General features: G+C 43.1%; 1 protein-coding gene across 2 annotated transcripts in view; it reads right to left on the bottom strand.

Moving 5' to 3' along the window:
• Nucleotides 1-21,508, bottom strand: part of Washc3 (WASH complex subunit 3) — a 44,228-nt gene that overhangs the window by 9,154 nt on the left and 13,566 nt on the right. The window contains exons 4-6 of one of the 2 annotated variants that reach the window (XM_032910882.1): nt 20,451-20,558; nt 17,490-17,600; nt 1,279-1,343 (exon numbers count right to left, since the gene is read on the bottom strand). In XM_032910882.1, the coding sequence (XP_032766773.1) occupies nt 1,279-1,343; nt 17,490-17,600; nt 20,451-20,558 (284 nt within the window). The remainder of the gene's footprint in view (nt 1-1,278; nt 1,344-17,489; nt 17,601-20,450; nt 20,559-21,508) is intronic. The other variant, XM_032910889.1, reaches the window with a different exon arrangement.

The following is a 21,508-nucleotide window of genomic DNA, read 5'->3' as shown; positions in this document are numbered from 1 at the left end:
TCACTGCCAAAGAAAAAGTCAGCTTGGGGAAAAACAAAAGCAACAACAACAGCAACAACAGCAGCAACAACAGCAGCAAGATCAGCAACAACGACAAGAACAACAGCAAGAACAGCAAGAACAACAGCAAAACAGCCGGAAGAACAACAACAACAGCAGGAACAACAGCAACAGCAAGAACAACAGCAAAACAGCCGGAAGAACAACAACAACAGCAGGAACAACAACAACAGCAACAATAGCAAGAATAGAAAGAACAGCAGCAGCAACAGCAGCAAGATCAGCAACAACGACAAGAACAACAGCAAGAACAGCAAGAACAACAGCAAGAACAGCAAGAACAACAGCAAGAACAGCAAGAACAACAGCAAGAACAGCAAGAACAACAGTAACAACAGCAGGAAGAACAACAACAACAGCAGGAACAGCAAGAACAACAGCAAGAACAGCAAGAACAACAGCAACAGCAACAACAACAGCAAGAATAACAGCAACAATAACAGCAGCAGCAACAACAACAGCAACAGCAGGAACAACAACAGCAACAATAGCAAGAACAGCAGCAACAACAAGAACAACAGCAACAACAATAGCAGCAACAACAGCAGCAACAAAAACAGCAGGAACAACAGCAACAACAGCAACAGCAAGAATAACAGCAACAATAACAGCAGCAGCAACAACAACAGCAACAGCAGGAACAACAACAGCAACAACAGCAAGAACAGCAGCAACAACAAGAACAACAGCAACAACAACAGCAGCAACAACAGCAGCAACAAAAACAGCAACAACAACAGCAACAACAACAGCAGGAACAACAGCAGCAACAATAATAGCAGGAACAACAGCAACAGCAACAACAGCAACAGCAACAACAGCAACAGCAGCAGCAACAACAGAAACAACAGCAAAAGCAACAACAGCAGCAACAACGACAGCAAGAACAGCAAGAACAATAACAAAAACAGCAAGAACAGCAGCAGCAACAGAAACAGCAACAACAATAATAGCAACAACAAACCCCATGTGCCCAGCCACCGAATTCGGAGCAGACTAATAACCAAATTTCATCTCCTGAAGTGTGCCAGGGTTGGTTTCAGTAGTCTATGATATTTCCTTTTCTTTTAGCATAGCACAGGCACGATTTATGATGATTATATCCTTAACTATAAAACGCTGCATAGGAAGCACGGAACAGAGCTTGGAATGTTTGTTATTGTTATAGCCTACACGTTTCCTACTGTGTGGACGTGATTTTATAGAAACATTACTCACTCCAGTAGCTCTGGGTCTAGTCCTTCTGAGATCATCTTGTCTCTGATTGCCATCACCGGAACACCCTGTCGAAGACAAAGGGAGAATGCAGTTATCAGAAAGCCTTCCTCATTGTTCCCAAGAACAACTACAGGTGCCCATGGAGGCACCTAGGATTTAAAGCAGCCCTCCCCTTTCTGCTATGGATGTGTGTGCAGAGCCCTTGAAGGATCTCAGGGCACACATGGCTTCCACTGACCTGACGGAATCAGCACTATCTAGTCCACATGAACCCAAACTGAGTCACTGGTACTACCATATGGCTGCTGCTGCTACACTGTCACCAAAACATGGAAAGGTTCGCGAGCTCAGACGACAGGAAGTTTGGCTAAACTGATAGGATGACTAGTTAACTATCGTGTAAATGTAAACAGTCATTTAATAAGCGGACACTGATTTCATTTAGACACCTTAGGAACACAGACTCTAAGCAGTGTATTATACACCGTCTCAACACCACTACAAACATGAAGCAAGGACTACGGAGTGGTAAACTGAAAAACATTGGTATCACATGAACATCTGCATCCAGGCTAAGAATATTAGAGTGGTAAGAAAGCGATACATCAGAAATGAATCCAAATGTATTTGAAAATAAGTGCCCATTTGCTGAGTAAACGAATGCCACACCTTCACGTCACTGGGTGTGGATATGTAACAAAACCTTTGGCCGCACTAAACGGTTTCTGAAAGTAGTACACTCCAAAACTAATTCAAAATAAAATATGTGGTAAACCCGAGGTGTTTCTGCCAGTGCTTGCCTGTGCTGTGGCCCCTGGTTCTACTGAAGCCTTGGTTCTTGCAACCCAGCATGCGTACACTGCTCTGTCTACACCACCATGCCGTACAACATTCCGAATGTTACCTGAAACATCTCTGCTCGAGTTCAAAACTTGAGGTGCAGTGCCTTTTTAATTTATATTTAAAGGCTTCTGCTCTTACAGAAACAACAGTGTAATTTATGGACAACAAACTTTTGTCATAATTTCTCACTACTGTTCCTCAGCATATAAATCAAATCAGTATAATTTGGGTCGTAGTGAGTTCGAATGTTTGAAGTTGGAAATTGCTGTTCGAGTTTCATTTAAAAAAAAATGCGTTTGGGTTGGAGACATGGTTCAGTGGACACAGCACTTGCAGCTCATCCAGAGGCCCAGAGCTTGGTCCCCAGCACCTGTGCCAGGCAGCTCACAACTTGTTGGGAACACTAAGGTCGCTGTGCTCATGCATAAGCACCAGGGAAACCAAGGCCCTCAAACACATTTGTCTCTTCAATGTAAGAAGTGTGGGAGTGAATGGAGGTTCCCAATAGCCTAGGTGGTCTTTATGTTATCTCTAATGCCAGCGTCTTCCCCAAGCTGTTGTCCCTGAACCAAGGCAAGAGGTAACTAATAGCTTAGATTATCCCTGCATATCTGTATGCCTCAGGTGTGAACCAGATCCTTCCCCAGGCCTTTAAGATAACACATAAAGTCAGGGAAGAAGTGACATGTGCTTTGAGAAGAGTTTTGATACAATTATGCCTCCTTGTACACAAGGGTTTATGCTCCAGCAGGAAACCCTTTCCCAAATCATACTGTCCTTAAACAGGCCTAAAAAACCTGCCCAGTGTCAGGCTCTAGAAGTTTGAGCCAACACTGGCTACTGAGCTGTGCAGAACAGAACTTCCTCCTTGCCTCGCATGGGTCATTCCTCTGTGGCTATGGTTTGTGCAGAGACTTCACATAAACACACACACACACACACACACACACACACACACACACACACACACCCCCTAACTGTCTGTATTTCTAGCTCCAGGGGGTCAGTCACCCTCTTCTGACCTCTGTGAGTACCTACATATGGGCCTGCACACAAAATGTTCAATGAGTTTTGGTTTATGATTGAAACAGAATTAAAACTTCTGAAATAGCTTTAAACATACTTTTTGCCACTTTTTACCATGTGTTTATACGAAGTGGTGTTCTCGTCATTGATTAGAAAATTAAAATATGAATCTTTGAAAAACTCTGATAGGCCTACAGTATTACATTCAATCGTTTTAATTGTTTAAGTAAAGATAAATGAGCACCCCCATCTCATTAGTATGTAAATCTGTTTTAATCTTTAAGCTGTAGAAAATTACATATATGCCAATGAATTGTTTTAAAACAATTTTTCAAGATTTATTATCAGTACACGTTTGATTTATATACCTGATATCCAGATATGCCTGAGGTTATGTAAAAAGGTTTTCTGGAAAAAGAAGTTCACAAGTGGAAAAGGTTTAAGCATCCCTGCTTAACTGTACCCTAAAAGTCAAATGAACAGGTATTAATAATTCCAACCCAGAATTCTTTCCAAAGCAGCCCCCTGAGACAACCATTTTCCATAAGGTGTAGTCACCGTGCTCTAAGATGTAAATTATGATAGGTCTGGAAGACAAAGAAAATGGAAGATAGAAGTCTGGGCCTTTGATAACGTACAGATTTAGACAAGACAACTGCAATAGTGAAGGAGAAACGAAAGCCCATCCAATTCAGACAGACTGCTGACTGCCTAGAGTAACCGAGAGGTTAGGGCAAGCTCTACTTCTGAAGTCAATTCCTAAAGCTAAGACTCGAGTAAAGCAGAGTGAAACCCCAACTCTACTATTTACAGCTATACCAAGAGATTAGTGTGTCTGTCCCCACCCTTCCCAGAGAAGCTCTCTTTGCAGTGACTGCAGAGCCACAACTGGTCAGAGCACAGAGCGCGCGCGCCTGCGGAGAGCTCAGCTCTAATGGGAAATGTACTTCATACCCTCTCCCGTGAAAACTTAGGGGAGAAAGACCATGCACCAGAGGCTTAGGGGACTGACCGCTGCTGCACAGATGAGCTCTCAGTTCTCCTGGTTGCAGGCACAAACTGTACAAGATCAGACCAGTCAAAAGCCCAGCAAGACTGGGGGAGGGACTCACTGCTAACAGAAAGGCTCTAGGGGAGGGAGGGTCAGTGACAGGCCACACTAACTGGTCAGTCAATGGGTTAAAAAAAATAAAAAGGACATAAGCTGGAGTTAGGAGATGGGGGTGGGTGACGGTGGATCTATTTAATTATTTAGGATAACAGAGTGAGAGAAGTGTAGAACATTTCATTTTCCAAAAGCACCAATGTCCTACAGACAGAGGGGGAAAGCAACAGAGTTCATGCCATAGTTCCTAAAACCAACAAGAACCAAACAGCCTCTCAGCTTCTAGTAAGTATGATTTGATGTCATAAGGTCTTTCTACAAACACAACTATGTGATTTATTTATCATATGTTAGCATAAGCCACAGGATATCACTGGAAAGGTTACAAAAATAAATTACAAAACCCAGAAAACAGAAGGGAAGAAAAATGAGGTTAAAAAAAAAAAAAAACTCAAACAAAACAAGAAGTAAAACAAAACCAAAAAACTCCAAGAGCAGACTCTCCTAAAGTGTAGCACAAAAGGGCAAAAGAAAGGGGAGGTGTGTGTGGCAGGAGTGGGGGTGGGAGTGGGATGCAGGGGTGAAAACCAGGGATGCTGGTAGAATCAGATAAACTCCCATTTTCACAGACCCCTGGAACTGATTGGAGCGGAAGAATAATAGACATCTGAGCTTGAAGCTCCATATTTTAACCTTACTTTTCTGGAACTGGTTACAGAAAGAGAACGCAGAAATGCCAAAAAGTCCAGGGGGAACCTCCCCACCCCCTCCGTCACATTTCCATCATGACACAGGTAAAAGAAAACACTCAGTTTCCAATCCTCTGCCCTGCAGAGGCTTCTAATCACACCTTAAGGTAAATCTCATAAAGTACGAGAGAAAACAAAACCACTAATTGGGCCTGCGGTCCAGGATGTGTTTCCAACAGGACCTGCTGTTGTCTCCGCAGGGCCCCTCAGGGATTTGCTGTTTGCTACATTCTTGCTAGGAAGGACTTAAAGTAACAGTGTCTAGTTTGTTAACCATCAAAGAGAAGTGTCCAATTTCTAATCGCGAAGAGACAAAGTGGTGGTCTAAGGAGGACACAAGAGACCTCAAAAACTGAAGCCTACGGAACTGTGGGATTTTTTTTGGCAAGTGATGAGGGCAGTTTGTCCAACATAAGTAACGAAGGAGAGAGAAGGCAGCCATGGGGCTGGTGTTCCAAAAACTCATGTCTGCATTTGCGTCACTGGAGAAAGTGTGTAAAAGAAGCCACGCTAATGAAATTAGGAGGGCAGCACTAATGGTTAAATACTAGTTTCTTATATCACAAAAACTGTTTGGAGGTCTCCAGGCCTGCCAATATTTACACATTATCTGTTATTGCGTTAATGAAAACCAAGCTACTAAATCTCTCTATAAACCATGCTGAAATTTTCCTAAAGTTTTAGATCCAAAGAGTTGGGAGGACTATGATTCTTGAAAAAAAAAAAGAAAAGAAAAGAAAAAGAAAAAAAAAAACCCAAATCCTTATATTCTGGGTTTTTTTCTCTCTTATTTTATGGATTTGAATCCAGTAATTTAGTTGTAAGAAGAGGAAAATATGAAGCTCTTTCCTTACATAGACCAAGCATAATAAGTCTTCTGAGTGCACCGGAAGACAGAACTTGTTTTGTGGAGGGGGCAGAGGGGAGGTGACTGACACCTGTAACCTGATCGCCAGGTTCTGTCAACGATCCCAGGTCACAGGCAGTCTGGGTTACACAGCAAGACTGTCTCAAACCATTTTCATTTGCAGAGAGAGGTGTGTAGAAAGTATAAGATGCTATGGGCTGGAAAAGCAGCCACTGTAACGTGGTGAAATGGACTCAACCATATCTGTGCCTTCTGCTGTTTCGGGAGTGCCATGTTTTTAATCATTTATTTTAGGCAGCTGTATATTTTGAGACAGGATTCATGTAGCCCAGGCTTGCTCAAATAAACCATGTAGCTTGGGGCTGTCCTTGAATTCCTGATCCTCCTGCTTCTACTTCCCAAATTGCATCTCTATGGTTAAGAATGCCATTTTAAAAACCCATCACATGTTATAAAATGGTATGGTCTTATGTTAAGGATAACTTTTTCTTATAAAGCATATGTAATTTGTTTGCTGACTAAATCATAAAACAAAACACATGTTCAATGATTTTTCTCTCCTGGGAGCTTCCAGGAAAGGAATATAAAATTAATTTACATAAATGTCTTTAAAACTTTAACATCACTCTAGCTATCTAAAGAAGGAAGCAGTGTTATGAAGACTTGTTCAGATGAGAGAATGCTATGTTCTGATATTACTGTGGACACTGTGGCTGTTCTTTCTAAGTCAAACCTAAATATGCATGGAATCACAAATCTGGCCTGGGAGCAAACAAGTCATTTCTAGGAAAGGGAACAGTGACTATTTCTTTTACAAGGATGATTTCAAGTGACGAGTGTTCCAGTCAGAAGGGCTTCCTCACTGCTATCAGCTATCTTTAAAGATGTGGGGAATGGCTCATGGGAGACAATGGGCAAAAGTCACATCGGCCATTCTCAGGACCCAGAAAGTTGGTAAGGAAGTTACCATGTCTTTACTAATAAAATAAACATATTTTAGCAGTCCTGTCTCTATCTTTTGGGGATAAGAAATTAAAGTCCATCTGGATATGTATGAAATTTTAAAAGCTTAAAAAAAATCATTTCCAAAAGTTAGGAATCTATTATTATGAGATAATTTAAACCATAGCTACATCAATTTTCCCATGTTATTAACACCCTCCTATGCCCCATAAAATATACTTGTAACATAATAAATCTCATGTGCTAATGACCAGCAGAGTGCATAAAATGTTTTCTTTGCATTTGTAACAATTCAAGTATTTGTTGATTTAAGAGTAGTTTGGTGCTTTGGGAGCCCAATTTCTTCCCCTTACCATCATATAAAAGAGGTATATAGAACTTATTTATTTATGTATTTATTTATTTACCAAGACAGGTTCTCATTATTCAGTCTTGGCTGGCCTGGAGTTTATTCTGTAGACTGGGCTGGTCTCAAAATCACTAAGGTTTGCCTGCCTCTGCCTCCTGAATGCTGGGATTAGGGTTAATCAATGGTGGAGCCATTACCTCATTCCCCTTAGAGGATAACTTCTTTCTACACATGCATTCACTTACATTTTACATGTCACTGTACTTTAAATTTCTAAGAATAAACTTGCAAACAATTTAAAAACATTTACTTGAACTATGCATGTGAGTGTGCACGTGTCTACATAAGAGCGTGTGCACATGAGTGCAGGTAGCCTGAGAGTCCAGTAGAGGGCGCCCGATCCTGGCGTTAGCCTTACAGGTGGCTGTGAGCAGCACTATGCTGGTGCTGGAATAGAACTCCGGTTCCCTGCAAGTACAGAATGTTCTTTCTACTACCGAGCCTGCTTCTCAGCACCCCCAGGTTATTATAAAATCATTTTAGAATTTGCTAGTCAAACTACACGTCTATGAGTTCCGATGTCAAAAACAGGCACATTATTATTTAAGTAAACTTAAATCCATTTCTCCGAATATAGCAGTGAAAGCCACAGAGAAGATTCTAGTGATTGAGTACGCAGAATGTTTCCTTCTGTGTTAATTTTCCAGTTGGGGTAAGGAATTCGGACAGCTGCATTATGGGTCTTTCACTCTTTGACCTTGGGAATCCATATATATGCAAAGAAAGATGGTCAGGGTTGGGCACCCATGGAGGTCACAGAAACACAGTAAAGAACCTGAAGTCTGGTAATGATTTGTCCTCGGCCTTAGTCTAAACAATGAATTAAGGGTCCTTTGTGAACCTGGGACAGAGAGGTGTTGCTGTGTGCTGGAGACTTCTCAGGAATGGTACTTAGGTGTGGACCTGCTGACGAGCAAGCCTCTCCCTCCTGCGGGAGCTTGCTCCCTATGACACCTCGCTTGGTTTTGTGTCTCTATTTCTCCTCTCATAAATTAACCAAACTGACAGAAAAACAATTAACAGGAAAGGTGAGAACTATGGATTTTTAAAAGGAATAAACTGCAGGAAGTAACTACTCAGATCCAGTGGTTATTTTCTCCCCTCACCCATTTGGAAAACCTTCTGGTGTTGAGCCTTATTTCTGGCAGAGGTGGAAAGTGGGGAGAGAGAGGCTCTGATGAATCAAATGCACACACAGGTGGGCGGGGTGAGGGGAGGACCCCGCTTTCAGCAATGACTGTCCCTCCAGTATGTGCCTATGCTTGACCGGCTCCTTAGGACGCCCCAGAGAGGACACTGTCAGTGTTCTAACGTCCAGAGAGCCAGGAGAGGTTGTGCAATGAAGGAGAGGAAGTCAAGAGCGTTTGCTTACTCGTGCTTTCTGTCTTTCTATAATGGATGAGGACAGGCGTTGAGCTATAGTGCTTTAACACAACTGAAGCTGACTGTACTGCACTTAGCAAAGTTGGATGACATGAATATTTGATGTGAAGTTATTTCAAATAATGCACTTTATGTATTCTCTAAAGTATCTTAGTTATAATGCCATTCATGCAAAATCAGATGAGTTCATGAATAAGTACATTTTATACAGACTTTTATGCAGGCCCGGGGACTGGACTCAGGTCAGGCTCGGTGGCAAGTGACCTACTGAACCATTCTACTGCTCTCCATTACATTTTGAATATTATTTTGCATTTTCTATTTTCTTATTTACCACTTATCCCTTTTAAGTTACTTAAAATGTCATTTTATTTTTGTGTGTGTTCAGCACACCTGTGTGAACTGGTGTGTGTGTGTGTGTGTGTGTGTGTGTGTGTGTGTGTGTGTGTGTGTATACTTGCTGGTGCCTGCAGTAGTCAGAAGATGGTCTCAGATACTCTGCAGCTAGAGTTACAGGCAGCTGTGAGGCCCCTATTATGGGTGCTGGGAACCAAACTGTAAGAGGAGTGAGAACTCTTGACTCTCTACCCTAAACTTGACTTTAATTAAAATTAATTTTTAAAGTATCTGGGACAGCATTAAAAACAAAGAACGCAAGTGTTCGGTAGCCAAGCGTCCATCAGCAGCTCCAGGGGTGATGGGCTCCATGTGAGTGCATCGGCTCGGTGTCAGGTGGCTGTTCTTCGTGTGCGACCGAGAAGCGCTGACCTTCTGAAGGTTCACCACTCAGACTACATTTCCCAAGCACATGGAGCACCAGCTGTAAAAGCAGTGTGGCAAACGACTAGAAATGAACAGTGGCACCCGCGGCATTAGCATGGGAACCCCCGCGGGAGCATGGCAACGGTGGTGTCTGTGAAGGACAGCAGCTGAGGAGACAAGACAGGCATGGAGAATGGCACCGACCCCACAGTGCAGCAGCCCGGTCGGTCGCCATGGCGCCTACTTCCTGCCATCCTCATCACGCCTCAGGGAAAACACGAGTCTTCAAATCTCACTTCAATTATTGCTAACACCATATTTATAAAGGGGGGGAAGGGCTGGGCCAGGTGTCACCGAGGAGGCCGAGGCAGGAGGATCACACGCTCAAGAACTGCCTGGACCACAGAGGAAATTCAAGGTCAACCTGAAAGTCGCTGAGACCTCATTTCAAAAAACAAAACAAGAGTTGGGTGCCCAGCACTAGGGAGGCAGAGGCAGGCAGATCTCTGAGTTGGCGGCCAGCCTAGTCTACAGAGTGAGTTCCAGGACAGCCAGGGCTACACAGAGAATCCCTGTCTGGGAAAACAAAACAAAACAAAACAAACCACAAAACCCCCAAACACAAAACAAATAACCCCCCAAAACCCAAACCCAAATTAAAAAAAAAAGCAACCCCCTCCCAGACAACCCCAAAGGTTAAGTGTTAAGAAGCAAGTTCTATCTATAACTTAGTGGTAGGAACTTAGAGTGCGGGGGCACAGCGTTGGGAGGCCCTGGGTTCAATTCCAGCACTGAAGAAAAAACCAAACAGCCAATAAGGAACCCCCAACATGTACAGAATTTAAAGGCTCTTTATTTTTGTTTTGTAGACAGGAATTCAGTATAACTCAGGCTGATCTGGGTCTTCTATATATCCCAGGCAGTCCTTAAAGGAGTGATCTCCCTTCCCCAGCCTCTCAGGTCCTGGCAGGAGAGTGTCAACAAGAAATCCATGTCCACTGTGACTTGTTCTGAGGGCCACAACTTTCAAGGCAACATACAGATGCTTAAAAGAAACCCAAGATGATTTATAATTGACAGTCTTTACAGAGTTTATAATCAGCATCAAATATTCCACAAATAGTATTCTTAGTCTCCAGTTCACTGGGAAAAAATTAGTAATTTTTATATTTAACAAAAACATGACACAAAGTTTTCTTTCTAGGTTTTTTGATATCAAGTCATGGTAAAGGACAGGCAGTGTCATGACCGTCAGGTTTTCTGTTTAAGGGAAAGGTCTAGCTAGTGCCTTGCACTTCTATTAAGGTAGGATGTAGAAGAGGGGCTACTGGAGGACACCGAGTCCCACTTATTCCAGCTCACAGTTCCCGCTCAGGGGTCCACTGCTCTACAGGGACTTGTGTCTAACTCATCATCAAACTCTCAGAGCAGTCACTTAGTTGGCAGAAAATAGGAAGCTTGCCCAACGACTGGGTGTATGGCTTTCACCTTCAATAGCCAGTATGAGATTGTTCCACCATTCTACAAACCTTCCCATGTTCAGAAAAAATAGCCTTGATATTGACTGTAATGTCATATATATTATTATTATAAAACCTCAGGTATTATTAAAAACCCACATATTCATACTTAGAACTAACATATACTTGTTGAAGTAACTCTGAGGCCAGCATTCGACAGCTGGAATTGCCTAAACCGTAACCCTGTCTGTCGGTCACACTGCTGATGTGATAAACACCTGTCCTGCAGCTTTCGAGACAATGGGCAGCCACACTGTACTCAGACAAAGGGTCTGGGGTCAACAGCTCTCACAGTAACTCCACTTTGCTGCTCCCTAAAGTGAAGACTGCGTCCAGGCCCAAGGGGGATCACTCCTGAGCGTCTTTAATACTCATTTGGAGACTCTCCGCCCTTAGGTAATGGAAGCCTCATTTCCCTAGGCCGTCGTTCACTGCGAGCAATGGACGCATGAGAGCCACCAGAACCAGGGAGAATTTAATTCACATTTTCAGCACGCCAAAGAAAATAGAGCTCTGAAAACTCTAAGTGTCTGAAGAGACTGTGTTGGCAAATATGGTTTCAAAAAGTACAAGTCATTAGCTTCCTTAATGTGGAAGTAGGACTTTCCCAATGTACAATTTATTACTGGCGCAAGATTCACCAAACATTGCCAGTAAAGTGGGGAGAGTACTGCTGGAACCGTGGCCTGCGCACGCCATTCCAGTTAAGTTATAAAAGCAATATGTAACTTAGCACAGGCTGGTGACACACTATTATGGTAACAAGCACTAAATCACAATCAATTATCTGCCACATTTGGAACAAAATTGTATTACTCACTGAAAAATCTCACATAAAACTTACTTTAAAAGGAAAAGAAAAGAATCAGAAATGCTTGCAGGTGTCCCAGAACCTCTATTAACGGCGAGCTCAGATTGGAGGATTAATGACCAGACCATAAATCTAGGAGGAAGTCCAGGTCTCAGCTTACACATGAGGAGATGGGTCTTGAGGTGGCAAAGCTTGAACAGGGTCACACATCGTGTAAGGCAAAGCGGAGAAGCTACACTGAGTTCCACTGCAAGGGCACACATGCTTCTCGGCACTCAAGACCGTCTCTCAGAGCTGCTGTCTGCAGTGGAAACCATGCCAACGTGTGTAACGGAAAGGAAGAAGCCAACATGCAGGGTAGCACTTCCTGTCCTGTACACAGGGACTTGGGAAACAAATGCAAGACTGTGCTGGTTTCCATGGGAAGATGTTTGTATTAGTTAATTTAAACTAGTAGGCTCTCAAGTACATCTATGGGAATGTGACAAGTGAGGCGGGGCAGCTCTAAAAGCAATATATTCCTGGAGACAGCTGGGCCATAGGAGCAGAGGATGTTCGTGGCGTCTTAGGGAGGAACACTCCCTCCCTACAGTGCATCTCAATACTGAGAGAGCTTGAAATTAAATATGATGTGTTTGTAATCTACAGGACTTTCTTATAGTGACGTAGTGGTCACCACGTGGGTGGTCTGCAGGTTCAAGCTCGTCACACCAGAGAAACACTGAGACGGCTTGAGAAGGATGTTTCTTCCCTGTCTAGGTAGAGGAGGAAATGATCCCAATCAACCGGGGGAGGAAGCAGGAGGAAAGATGAGAGGGTCACAGGGAGCGTAACCAGTAACTAGAGGCTGCTGAGGGAGAAGATTGCAATGATCAGCTCGGCACAGATGGAGTTAACCCGTCAACTGATTGAGAAATGTGAAATAGAAAACTGCATAAACAAACAGCTCCCCCACTTTAAGCTAGTCGCTGTTCTGGGGCTTTCTCACTAGAGTGTCCCCCACACGGTGCTGGTCATCAGTTATCAGACGAGCTGCCGCGGTACTGTCGTGGGAACGAGTAGGGTCAGTGGCATCTGGGAGTCACTTGGCAAACCTCGCAGCTGCTGCATTCGCGGTGGGCGCCGCCTCTACCCACTTACGTCACAGATGTTTACCAAACACTTAGCTAGCCAAGTAACATTCCCCAAAGCTTATTCAGTTTTGGTTTTTGTTATTATGAAAAGTAAGTTCTGTTGCTTTCTGTGTGTGTGTGTGTGTGTGTGTGTGTGTGCCTGTGTGTGTATGTGAACCTCTGTGTGTGTGCACCTGTGTGTGTGTGTGTGCACCTGTGTGTGTGTGCACCTGTGTGTGTGTGTGTGCACCTGTGTGTGTGTGTGCGTGCCTGTGTGTGTATGTGAACCTCTGTGTGTATGTCTGTGTGTGTGTATGTGAACCTCTGTGTGTGTGTGCGCCTGTGTGTGTGTAATGGTCCTTTGCCATTTTTTGTCTAATCTTGCAGCCTGTCACATCACCAGAGAGCAAAGCCAAAGCTCTTAGAGGCAGATCTGTGAGGCAGATCCTCTCTAAGTCCCCTGCCCTGTTGCATTCTGATGTGAGCTTTCATTCACTGCCCTAGCTCACCTGCCCTACGATGTTCCTTGGAGGTGTGTGGTCAGTCTCCGTCTGCAGGCCTCTGTGATGTTCCGTGGGCAGTCAGTTGGCTACTTGGGGTTCTTCACATCAACTACTCTCCGTCTGTCTTTTTCCAAGTGGCTTGTTCACTATTTCCTTCCACTCTTGATACAAAATAGTCCCTTCTAAGTGAGGGCGTCTTAGTCACCCTATGCTAAGTGACAGTGTCCTCCGGCCTTGTTTTCAGAATGTGAAGTCTATGAATACAGGTTCATGACTCCACCCCACGGAATTGGAATCTTTCCATGTGGAAGTCTGAGCCAGACCCTATGTGCTTTCAAAATTTAAAAATACTTTATAACATTTCGACTGAAAATATTCTTTAAAACATAAATGTTTTGTTAAGAGGAAAACATAACTTTCTAGAATCGCTTGACTTAACTCTAGACCATATTTTTTTGTTTCCGGGCCGGAACATCAGCAATGGTCCAGTCTGCTCGGTCTTGGACTTTGCCTTCTGAAGCCAGGTCCCCCTGTTGTAGGCTCCGGCCTCCCCCAGCCCCCCATCCAGGTGCTCCTGTGTTCTAAGCACTGCAGCCTCGTGGAGGAGGTGCTCCCTCGTGCTGTCTCCCCCGGGACACGTGCACTCGGCCTCTATCGGTTCCACTAGCTCATCAATCATTCTCTCTTCGCTCTGCTTTTAATTTTCAAGACTGTGGTTCTTACACGCCTCGTCGTCACTGAAGTTGGAGGTTGTTTTCTAACTGTTTGGGGTGGTTTTCAAGAAGAAAGGGAGAAACAATATCTCTGCCCTGCCATCCCCAAACTGGAAGTTCATCCAAGTTAAATTTAATTTTATTGTTTTTAGTTCATTGTGCCAACCTGTATCCCAGACTCTTATTACCCAACTTTTATTTCCTACTGCTCCTTGTCCTGAATTCCATTCTTCATTCAAACCAAACCACAAATCCTTCTTCACATCAGCGCGATGCTTTTCCAGCTCTGAGCCTAGACTCTGCTCTCTCCATTGCTTCTCATGAAGACTCGACCCATCCCACATCCCAGCTTCTGCACCGACCGGTTCATAAGGCCAGAACTGTCTCCCTCCACTGAGCGAGCCAGCCGTGCTTTCTATATTCACTATGGAGTCTGCTATTTCAAACTCTTTTCTATGACTGTATATAATATCGTCATCGATCACTTAAAGATAGTTCTATTTCTCTCCCTCCCTCTCTCCCTCCCTCCCTGCCTCCCCTCTGTGTGTGTGTGTGTGTGTGTGTGTGTGTGTGTGTGTGTGTGTGTAATGGTCCTTTATCATTTTTTTTCAAATCATACAACCTGCCCTCTCACCACATAACAAAGTTCTTAAGATGCCTATGAGGTAGATCCTCTATAACTTTCCTGCCCTGCTCCCATTCTGTAATATATATAAAATATCGCCAGTCAAATGGGGAACTGTCTGAGGAAAAACAGCCACGGGTAATCTTTGTACTCACTTTAGCACCCATGCTGGCTGATTCTTTTGTCAAAGTGATAAAAGCTGGGGTAGTCTGGGAAAAGTACTCTCAACTGAGAACATCCATCCATCAGACTGGCTTATAGCAAGTCTGTCAGACATTTTCTTGATGAATGATGGAGGTAGAAGGCCCAGCCCACTGTGGTGGTGCCACCCCTGGGCATGTAGTCCCAGTTCTATAACAGAGTGGACTGAGCAACCTTTGGGAAGCAAGTTGATAAGCAGCCACCACACACACACACACACACACACACACACACACACACACACACACCCTCCTCCCCAGACCCTTCTCCATGGGTTGTTTCACTTCCTGCCTCCGGGTTCCTGCCTTCAATCCTGCCCTGACTTCCCTCAGCGATGGAGTGTGAGCTGAGAGTTGTGAGCTGAAATAAACCCTCTCCTCCCCGGGTTGCTCTGGGCCATGGTCTTTAGCATAGTGATCACCACCCCGACTGTGAGAGCTCTTTAAGGGGCCCAGTCTAAAGAGTCAGGGCTCAGCCTTGTCAAGCATGGCATGGTGCTGTCTGTCTGTCATAGCTGCCTGTCCATTCTCACCTCCAGCTATAGTCATGGAGAGTTGCATAATTAGCTCCTGGTCCTCCAAGAGTTGGTTTTAAATGCTTTATAGGACCCAGGCAGGAGGACTCTCTCGATGTCAACACTAATTTCTGGAGTCCAATTATTAATCCATAAATAAGCATTTTTTGTGTTTATAGCGCACTGTAAGTAGCTGTTAAAACTGGAATTGGAGGAACATGGTGACATTACAACATACTTTAGAAAATGCCTGGCAGTAGTCACTAGAGACCGTGTCATCTACTCTCTTAGTTTATCAATGACAGGAGAAGAATCTAAGAAGGTCTTGTAATCCAGGGTGATGAGCTGTCCTGTCTCCTCTTGCCCTCTACTCCGCTGTATGCTCTCCTCAGGTGGTTCAGTTCCTTCAGTGTGGGAATGAGCAGAGCTCAGTGCTGTGATGGTTTGAATAGCAATGGCCCCCAGAGAATATATATGTTTGAAAAGCTTGGCCCGGTTGGGGATTTAGCTCAGTGGTAGAGCGCTTGCCTAGCAAGCGCAAGGCCCTGGGTTCGGTCCCCAGCTCTGAAAAAAAGAAAAAAGGATAAAAAGAAAAAAAGAAAAGCTTGGCCCACAGGGATTGGTACTTCTAAGACATGTGGCCTTGTGGGAGGAAGTGTGTCAAGGGTAGGCTTTGAGGTCAAGGATGCTCAAGCCATACCAAGTGTGGCACATAGTCTCCTTCTGTGGATCAAGATATAGAACTTCGGGGCTGGAGAGATGGCTCAGCGGTTAAGAGCACTGACTGCTCTTCCAGGGGTCCTGAATTCAAATCCTAGCAACCACATGGTGGCTCACAGCCATCTGTAATGGGATCTGATGTCCTCTTCTGGTGTGTCTGAAGACAGCTACAGTCATATACATAAAATAAATAAATATATCTTTAAAAAATATATCAGCTCCTCCAGCACCATGTCTGCCCGCTCTCCTGCATGCCATCCACCATGACAATAATGGGCTAGGCTTCTGAACTCTAAGTCAGCCTTTATAAGAGCTGCCATGTCATGGTGTCTCTTCACTGCCATTCCACCTCTAGCTAACCTAGAGCATTTCTTCTCTGCAGACCACCTTAAGGTAGCGAAAAGTACTTTACTGTCTGGAAAGCCAGGGTCTTTTATGAAATGTCCCACTCTTCTCAGCTTCTGAGGGTCAGTGTTTCTCGTGTGTTCCTAAGCAGAAGTCTGGTGTCAGAGAAACTCAAGGAATTTGCTTATGGACAGATAAGGTCTAGAACAATGTGGCGTCCACTGGATATGTTACTGAAGCTGGGTCACGGAAGCCCACATTTTACCTATTGGGAAGTGGGGTGCATTTGTACTGACACAAACTAAGATCGCCTGGTCTAAAACAAAGCAAATCTGTCTCTACCAAAAGGATCCACAGCCGCTGACTGTGAAACAAATTTAATTTTTAGACTTCAGCACTTTTTTTACCTAATAACAAAATGTTAAAAAAAATCATTAATTTCCTCCTCTCCATTAATACTTTTCATTATCAGAAAAATAATAATTCCGCCAGCTCTCTCCAATTATGTGCAGTAGGGCTTTCTACAGGTACGGAGTAAATTTACTTCAGCCACAGACAACCACAAACTTTTCCACATCACACCATGTATAATCTCTTGGGAAAACATAAAGTTAAAGGTATTATCTTATGTAGTTGAGCGAGCTATGTTCTTTTTAATAAACAAATTACTGAGAGATGAACAGCAAAATAAAATGTATTTTAAAACCATATTTACACTGGCATATGGGAATCAAACTCAGTTTACCAAACAAACAGCTCTCTTTCATTTTTCTTGATACATCCGAGATTTCAAATAAGACAATAACGATAATGGCAAAGATCTACATTATTAACTATGCTAGCCCATGTCAACTGCAAGTGTAGTTCACTTTAACGGGAAAGGCTGGACTTTTGGTTTCTTTTAAGGAACACATTAATAAAGCAGGAAAGACGCAAGAGACTTGAAAACTTGGCCACTTGGGCTAGCCGTTTTCTCAGACTGGAAAAGCTACAGTGAAATCCCCAGGCTAGACGGAAAAGACAGACAGAATTAGCTTACCACTTGAACCATCTTGAGGTATCTGGCGTATCGTGGGTCCTTGGCTACAGTTAGGACATTTTCTGATGGCGCTTCACCTTGTTGTACTCCGGAGTCTTGCGTGCTGTTCTGCTATAGAGAGTTTTATGTAAATCTCTAGACAGTTCATAGAAAGGGTCCGTCATGCTAATTAAAAAGCAACGATTATTTTTAAAATTATGAGGCATTACTCAAAAATTATACTTTCATATTTAAATATCATTTGTTTAATTATGTATATATATTCCCAAGTATCTATACTTATAACCTAAACTTAACACTATCAATAACAGATTGTTCCCTGAGATGCAAATGTATGTAACATGATAGGTGGATACGCCAGGAAAGTAGCAAAACATGTCAACTGCTCAACTGATGGAAGTGAATTACTTTTCTAGGTATCTGCCAGCCACCCTACTGTCCCCATTTATTAAACCATTATATTTTAAATGGGTATGCTGATTCTAAGTTTTTAGAAAGCAGTGCTCAGAAATTTCTTGGAGACAACCAGATTGTCTGCTCATGTACATTTTGCGCAGTCACCCGAGCACAGGGACGCCCTGCCCTAGCTTAAGTGCGAAGCGCAGATTCATACAGCACACAATACCACAGCACTTGGCTTCTGTGCCAATCTGAACACTAGAATAAGCTGGCTTCTGTGACCCTCACTTGGCATTGGCACAACTGTCAAGGAGTTTCTTCCACAGATGCCATTAGTTCATGTCAATATATCTATGCTAAGATGTAGACAAATTAATATTTTAAAAACCTGCAGTCTCATCAGAGCACAGCAGCACTCTCCTTTAACTCCAGTACTCGAGAGGCAGATGCCAGTGGATCTCTGAGTTCAAGGCCAGCCTGGTCTACAGAGCAAGTTCCAGGACAGCCAGGGCTACACAGTGAGAAATCCTGTCTCACAAAACAAACCAAAACAAAAAACCTGTAGTACTGAGAATATGAATCTAAGTTATGTTTGTATATTGAATTTTTCTAACAATGTATATGTAAGCCAAATCTTAAAAAAGAAAATGGAATTCTGTAGCAATAAAACAAACACAAATTCTTTAGGTTCTTATGCTAGGTAATGTTAAGTGTTACAAAGGAGGGTGAAAATACGTGAGTGTAAATATTCATCTGCAAACAGTTAACACAGAAGTCTGAGACATCATCACCCATGAACATAAGAGAGATAGATCCAGGTGCATTTCTAAACGTCCATGCGTGGCTCGTCCAAGCTCCGCAGAGCGAGTGAGAGCTCCGCGGGTCTAGCAGTCGTCAGCTTCCAGCTGCTACTCTGTGCCTGGCAGGGTTTAATTACGCACCGGCATGCGTTCCTATGTGAACGGTCCATTAGGCATCATAATCCCTTCTCTCAACTGCCCTTCATTTCAGTCTCCAATTGATCTCAATCTGTACAACTGGATATTCTATCGCAAACGAAGACAGCATCTGAGTCATGAGAGTAAAGTTGTATGGATCAGAATGCACAGCTCAGGGCTGTGACTCACAGTTCAGAAGGAGTGATAAATGGGTGGTTTTGTTATTGTGTTGTGTTGAGGCAAAGATATCTTGTAGATTGACCTCTAATTCACTATCTAGCCAGGGATGACCTTGAACTCCTGATTCTCCCGCTCTCACCTCCCTCGGGCCAGGGCTATGCATGCATGTATATCAAACGCGCATAGCTGACGACTCATAACCATGAAAAATCTTCATAAAGCAGTATTTAGTTCCTTTCAAAGTATTCTATGTACTACATATATAAACATACGCACTGGCTTTTTGAGAATGGGTTTCTTTTCATAGCCTTGGCTGTCCTTGAACTTACTCAGCCCAGGCTGGCCTTAAACTAACAGAGATCCACCTGCCTCTGCCTCTCAAGTGCTAGGACTGCACCACCTGGCTCCAAAATACTTTATATAAAACTACACTAGGTAATGTCAATGAAGAAAACAGAGGAGCCAATCTGAATGTTAACATGCCTTAGGTGTGTTTTTATTAGGCTGATCAGCATAACATCCGGCACAACTGGATAAATCAGGAAGGCCACAGGAACTTCCAGATAGTCTAAACAAACTAATTTACAACTTAAAAACTGTCAGACATACAAAAAATGATTCTGAATCTGCAAAGCCAATTAAGAAGTTCAGGTGTGATTAACAGGAATAGGTATTTTGAGATCTGCAGGGGTCCGGTTCCAGACCCCAGATACTGAAATCTGCTAGAATCTCCTATCTGAAGTGGCCTTGGTCTGAGTTTAGCTTACTCTAGATTACTTATGGTGCCTATGACAGTGGAAACAATTGCACTGTTTAAGGACTAATGACGGAGTTCACGTTTGTTTACTAGAGATGCAAACTCTTTTTTTCTGAAATACTCTCAAGGTTGCCTAGGTGAATCCGGAGATGGGGAATCAGGCGCAGAAGAACAACTACCAGGGCCGGAGGGCTCTTCTGAGGAGTCACAATGTGTGAGTACATCCAGGTACAAACGGAAAATGTACCTACACAGGGTGACGACTTTGCTGATACTGTTAGTGGCTCACCACTTTGATGGTTGTTTCATATTTTAGTACCTCACTGAGATGTATATACAATGGAGACTTTAAAATAAATAGTAAAAAACTTAAATGTACTGAAGCATAAAAAATATTATGGCATAAAAGCTGACTATTTAGTGACTCTTATCATGATGTAGAATGCAGATTCAAACAAGTCAACCTCAAAATCTACATGTTTTTCAGTTCATTGAAATATATAGACTTTGGGTTTTGTTAATTTTGGTTTGATATGTGTGTGTGTGTGTGTGTGTGTGTGTGTGTGTGTGTGTGTATGCACTTTGTAGCTTAAAGTTTCATGATTTGACTGCCAACATTTTACACGTCTTTAGCGTTGGCTCCTGTTCAACCCTGATGTCCTGCAGTCTTGTAACTCGGATGCTTACCTGCAGTTGCTCAGCAGTGGTTTCAGAATGTGATCCGTTTGTGACAGCAGTGACACTTAAAGGAGACATGTCAACTGTGACATCCTCTAGGCCTGGGATAGATGACAGCTGAGAAACGTGAATTAGTGTTGGCATATGCAAACAAAATTTTTGAACTGTGGATTCTTAGCTCCCTTAAATCTACAAAACTGTATATGTTCAGAACGTTCATCTTACTTCCCATGCCGTATGTTAAAAGTGAAAAACATTCACTGTTCTTTGGAAGAGCCCCCCCCCCCAAGTTTAATTTATTTGATAACTCGTCTTTCCCTACAAAGTACTGCTCAGCCTACAGACTCCAGAGGATTGAAAACATGGGCTTTGGATTCTGACTGCCGAAGGGTACTAAAGTGCTAATATGCTGGTCACAGGCCCACCTTCCGTATATCCCACTTTTGTTACCTGTAAAGGGGATGAGAACATTTTCCTTATAAAACTATTCTGAATATTTTTATTAAAAACACCTTGCTAATGAAAAGTATTCTGTGGCACACCGTTCTCCTGCATGTGGTGCGTGTGTGTCTGTGTGTGTAGCTCCTTGTTGGCTGCGTTTGCTGGGTCCTCCCTTCTCCAGTCTGAGCTCAGTTCCTCAGGTACTTCACAAACTGAGTCACCTCCCTAGCCAATTTTAAGCTTTAATTATACGAGAAGTGTCTTTACATATTTTAACATATGACATAGCTTGTTTTTCTCTCTTTAAACATTTATCCTTCAGTATTACCTAAATATGTTCTCTTCATACACAACAAATGGACATATTGTCAACATTTCGGACTTAAATGGTAAACATTCAAAACAAAAAAGATAAGCATTTGGGTTAGCCTTATAAAAACTCTTCCTGCTTTTGTCCTGGTGTTACGTGACACGTGTTTGTCAGCTGTTTGGTTGACGGTGGACACTGTACTATGGCCAGGGAAATGCTAAAGTTAGCTGGCCCACACAGAAACATTAACTTGTGTCCTTGGATGGCAGCACCTTAACATTCCCAACTGTTAAATAAGGTTCAGTCATGAGAAAGG

Source organism: Rattus rattus, chromosome 1 (genome assembly GCF_011064425.1).
Source record: "Rattus rattus isolate New Zealand chromosome 1, Rrattus_CSIRO_v1, whole genome shotgun sequence".
Lineage (NCBI taxonomy): Eukaryota > Metazoa > Chordata > Mammalia > Rodentia > Muridae > Rattus > Rattus rattus.
This window is presented reverse-complemented; position numbering and strand designations above follow the sequence as displayed.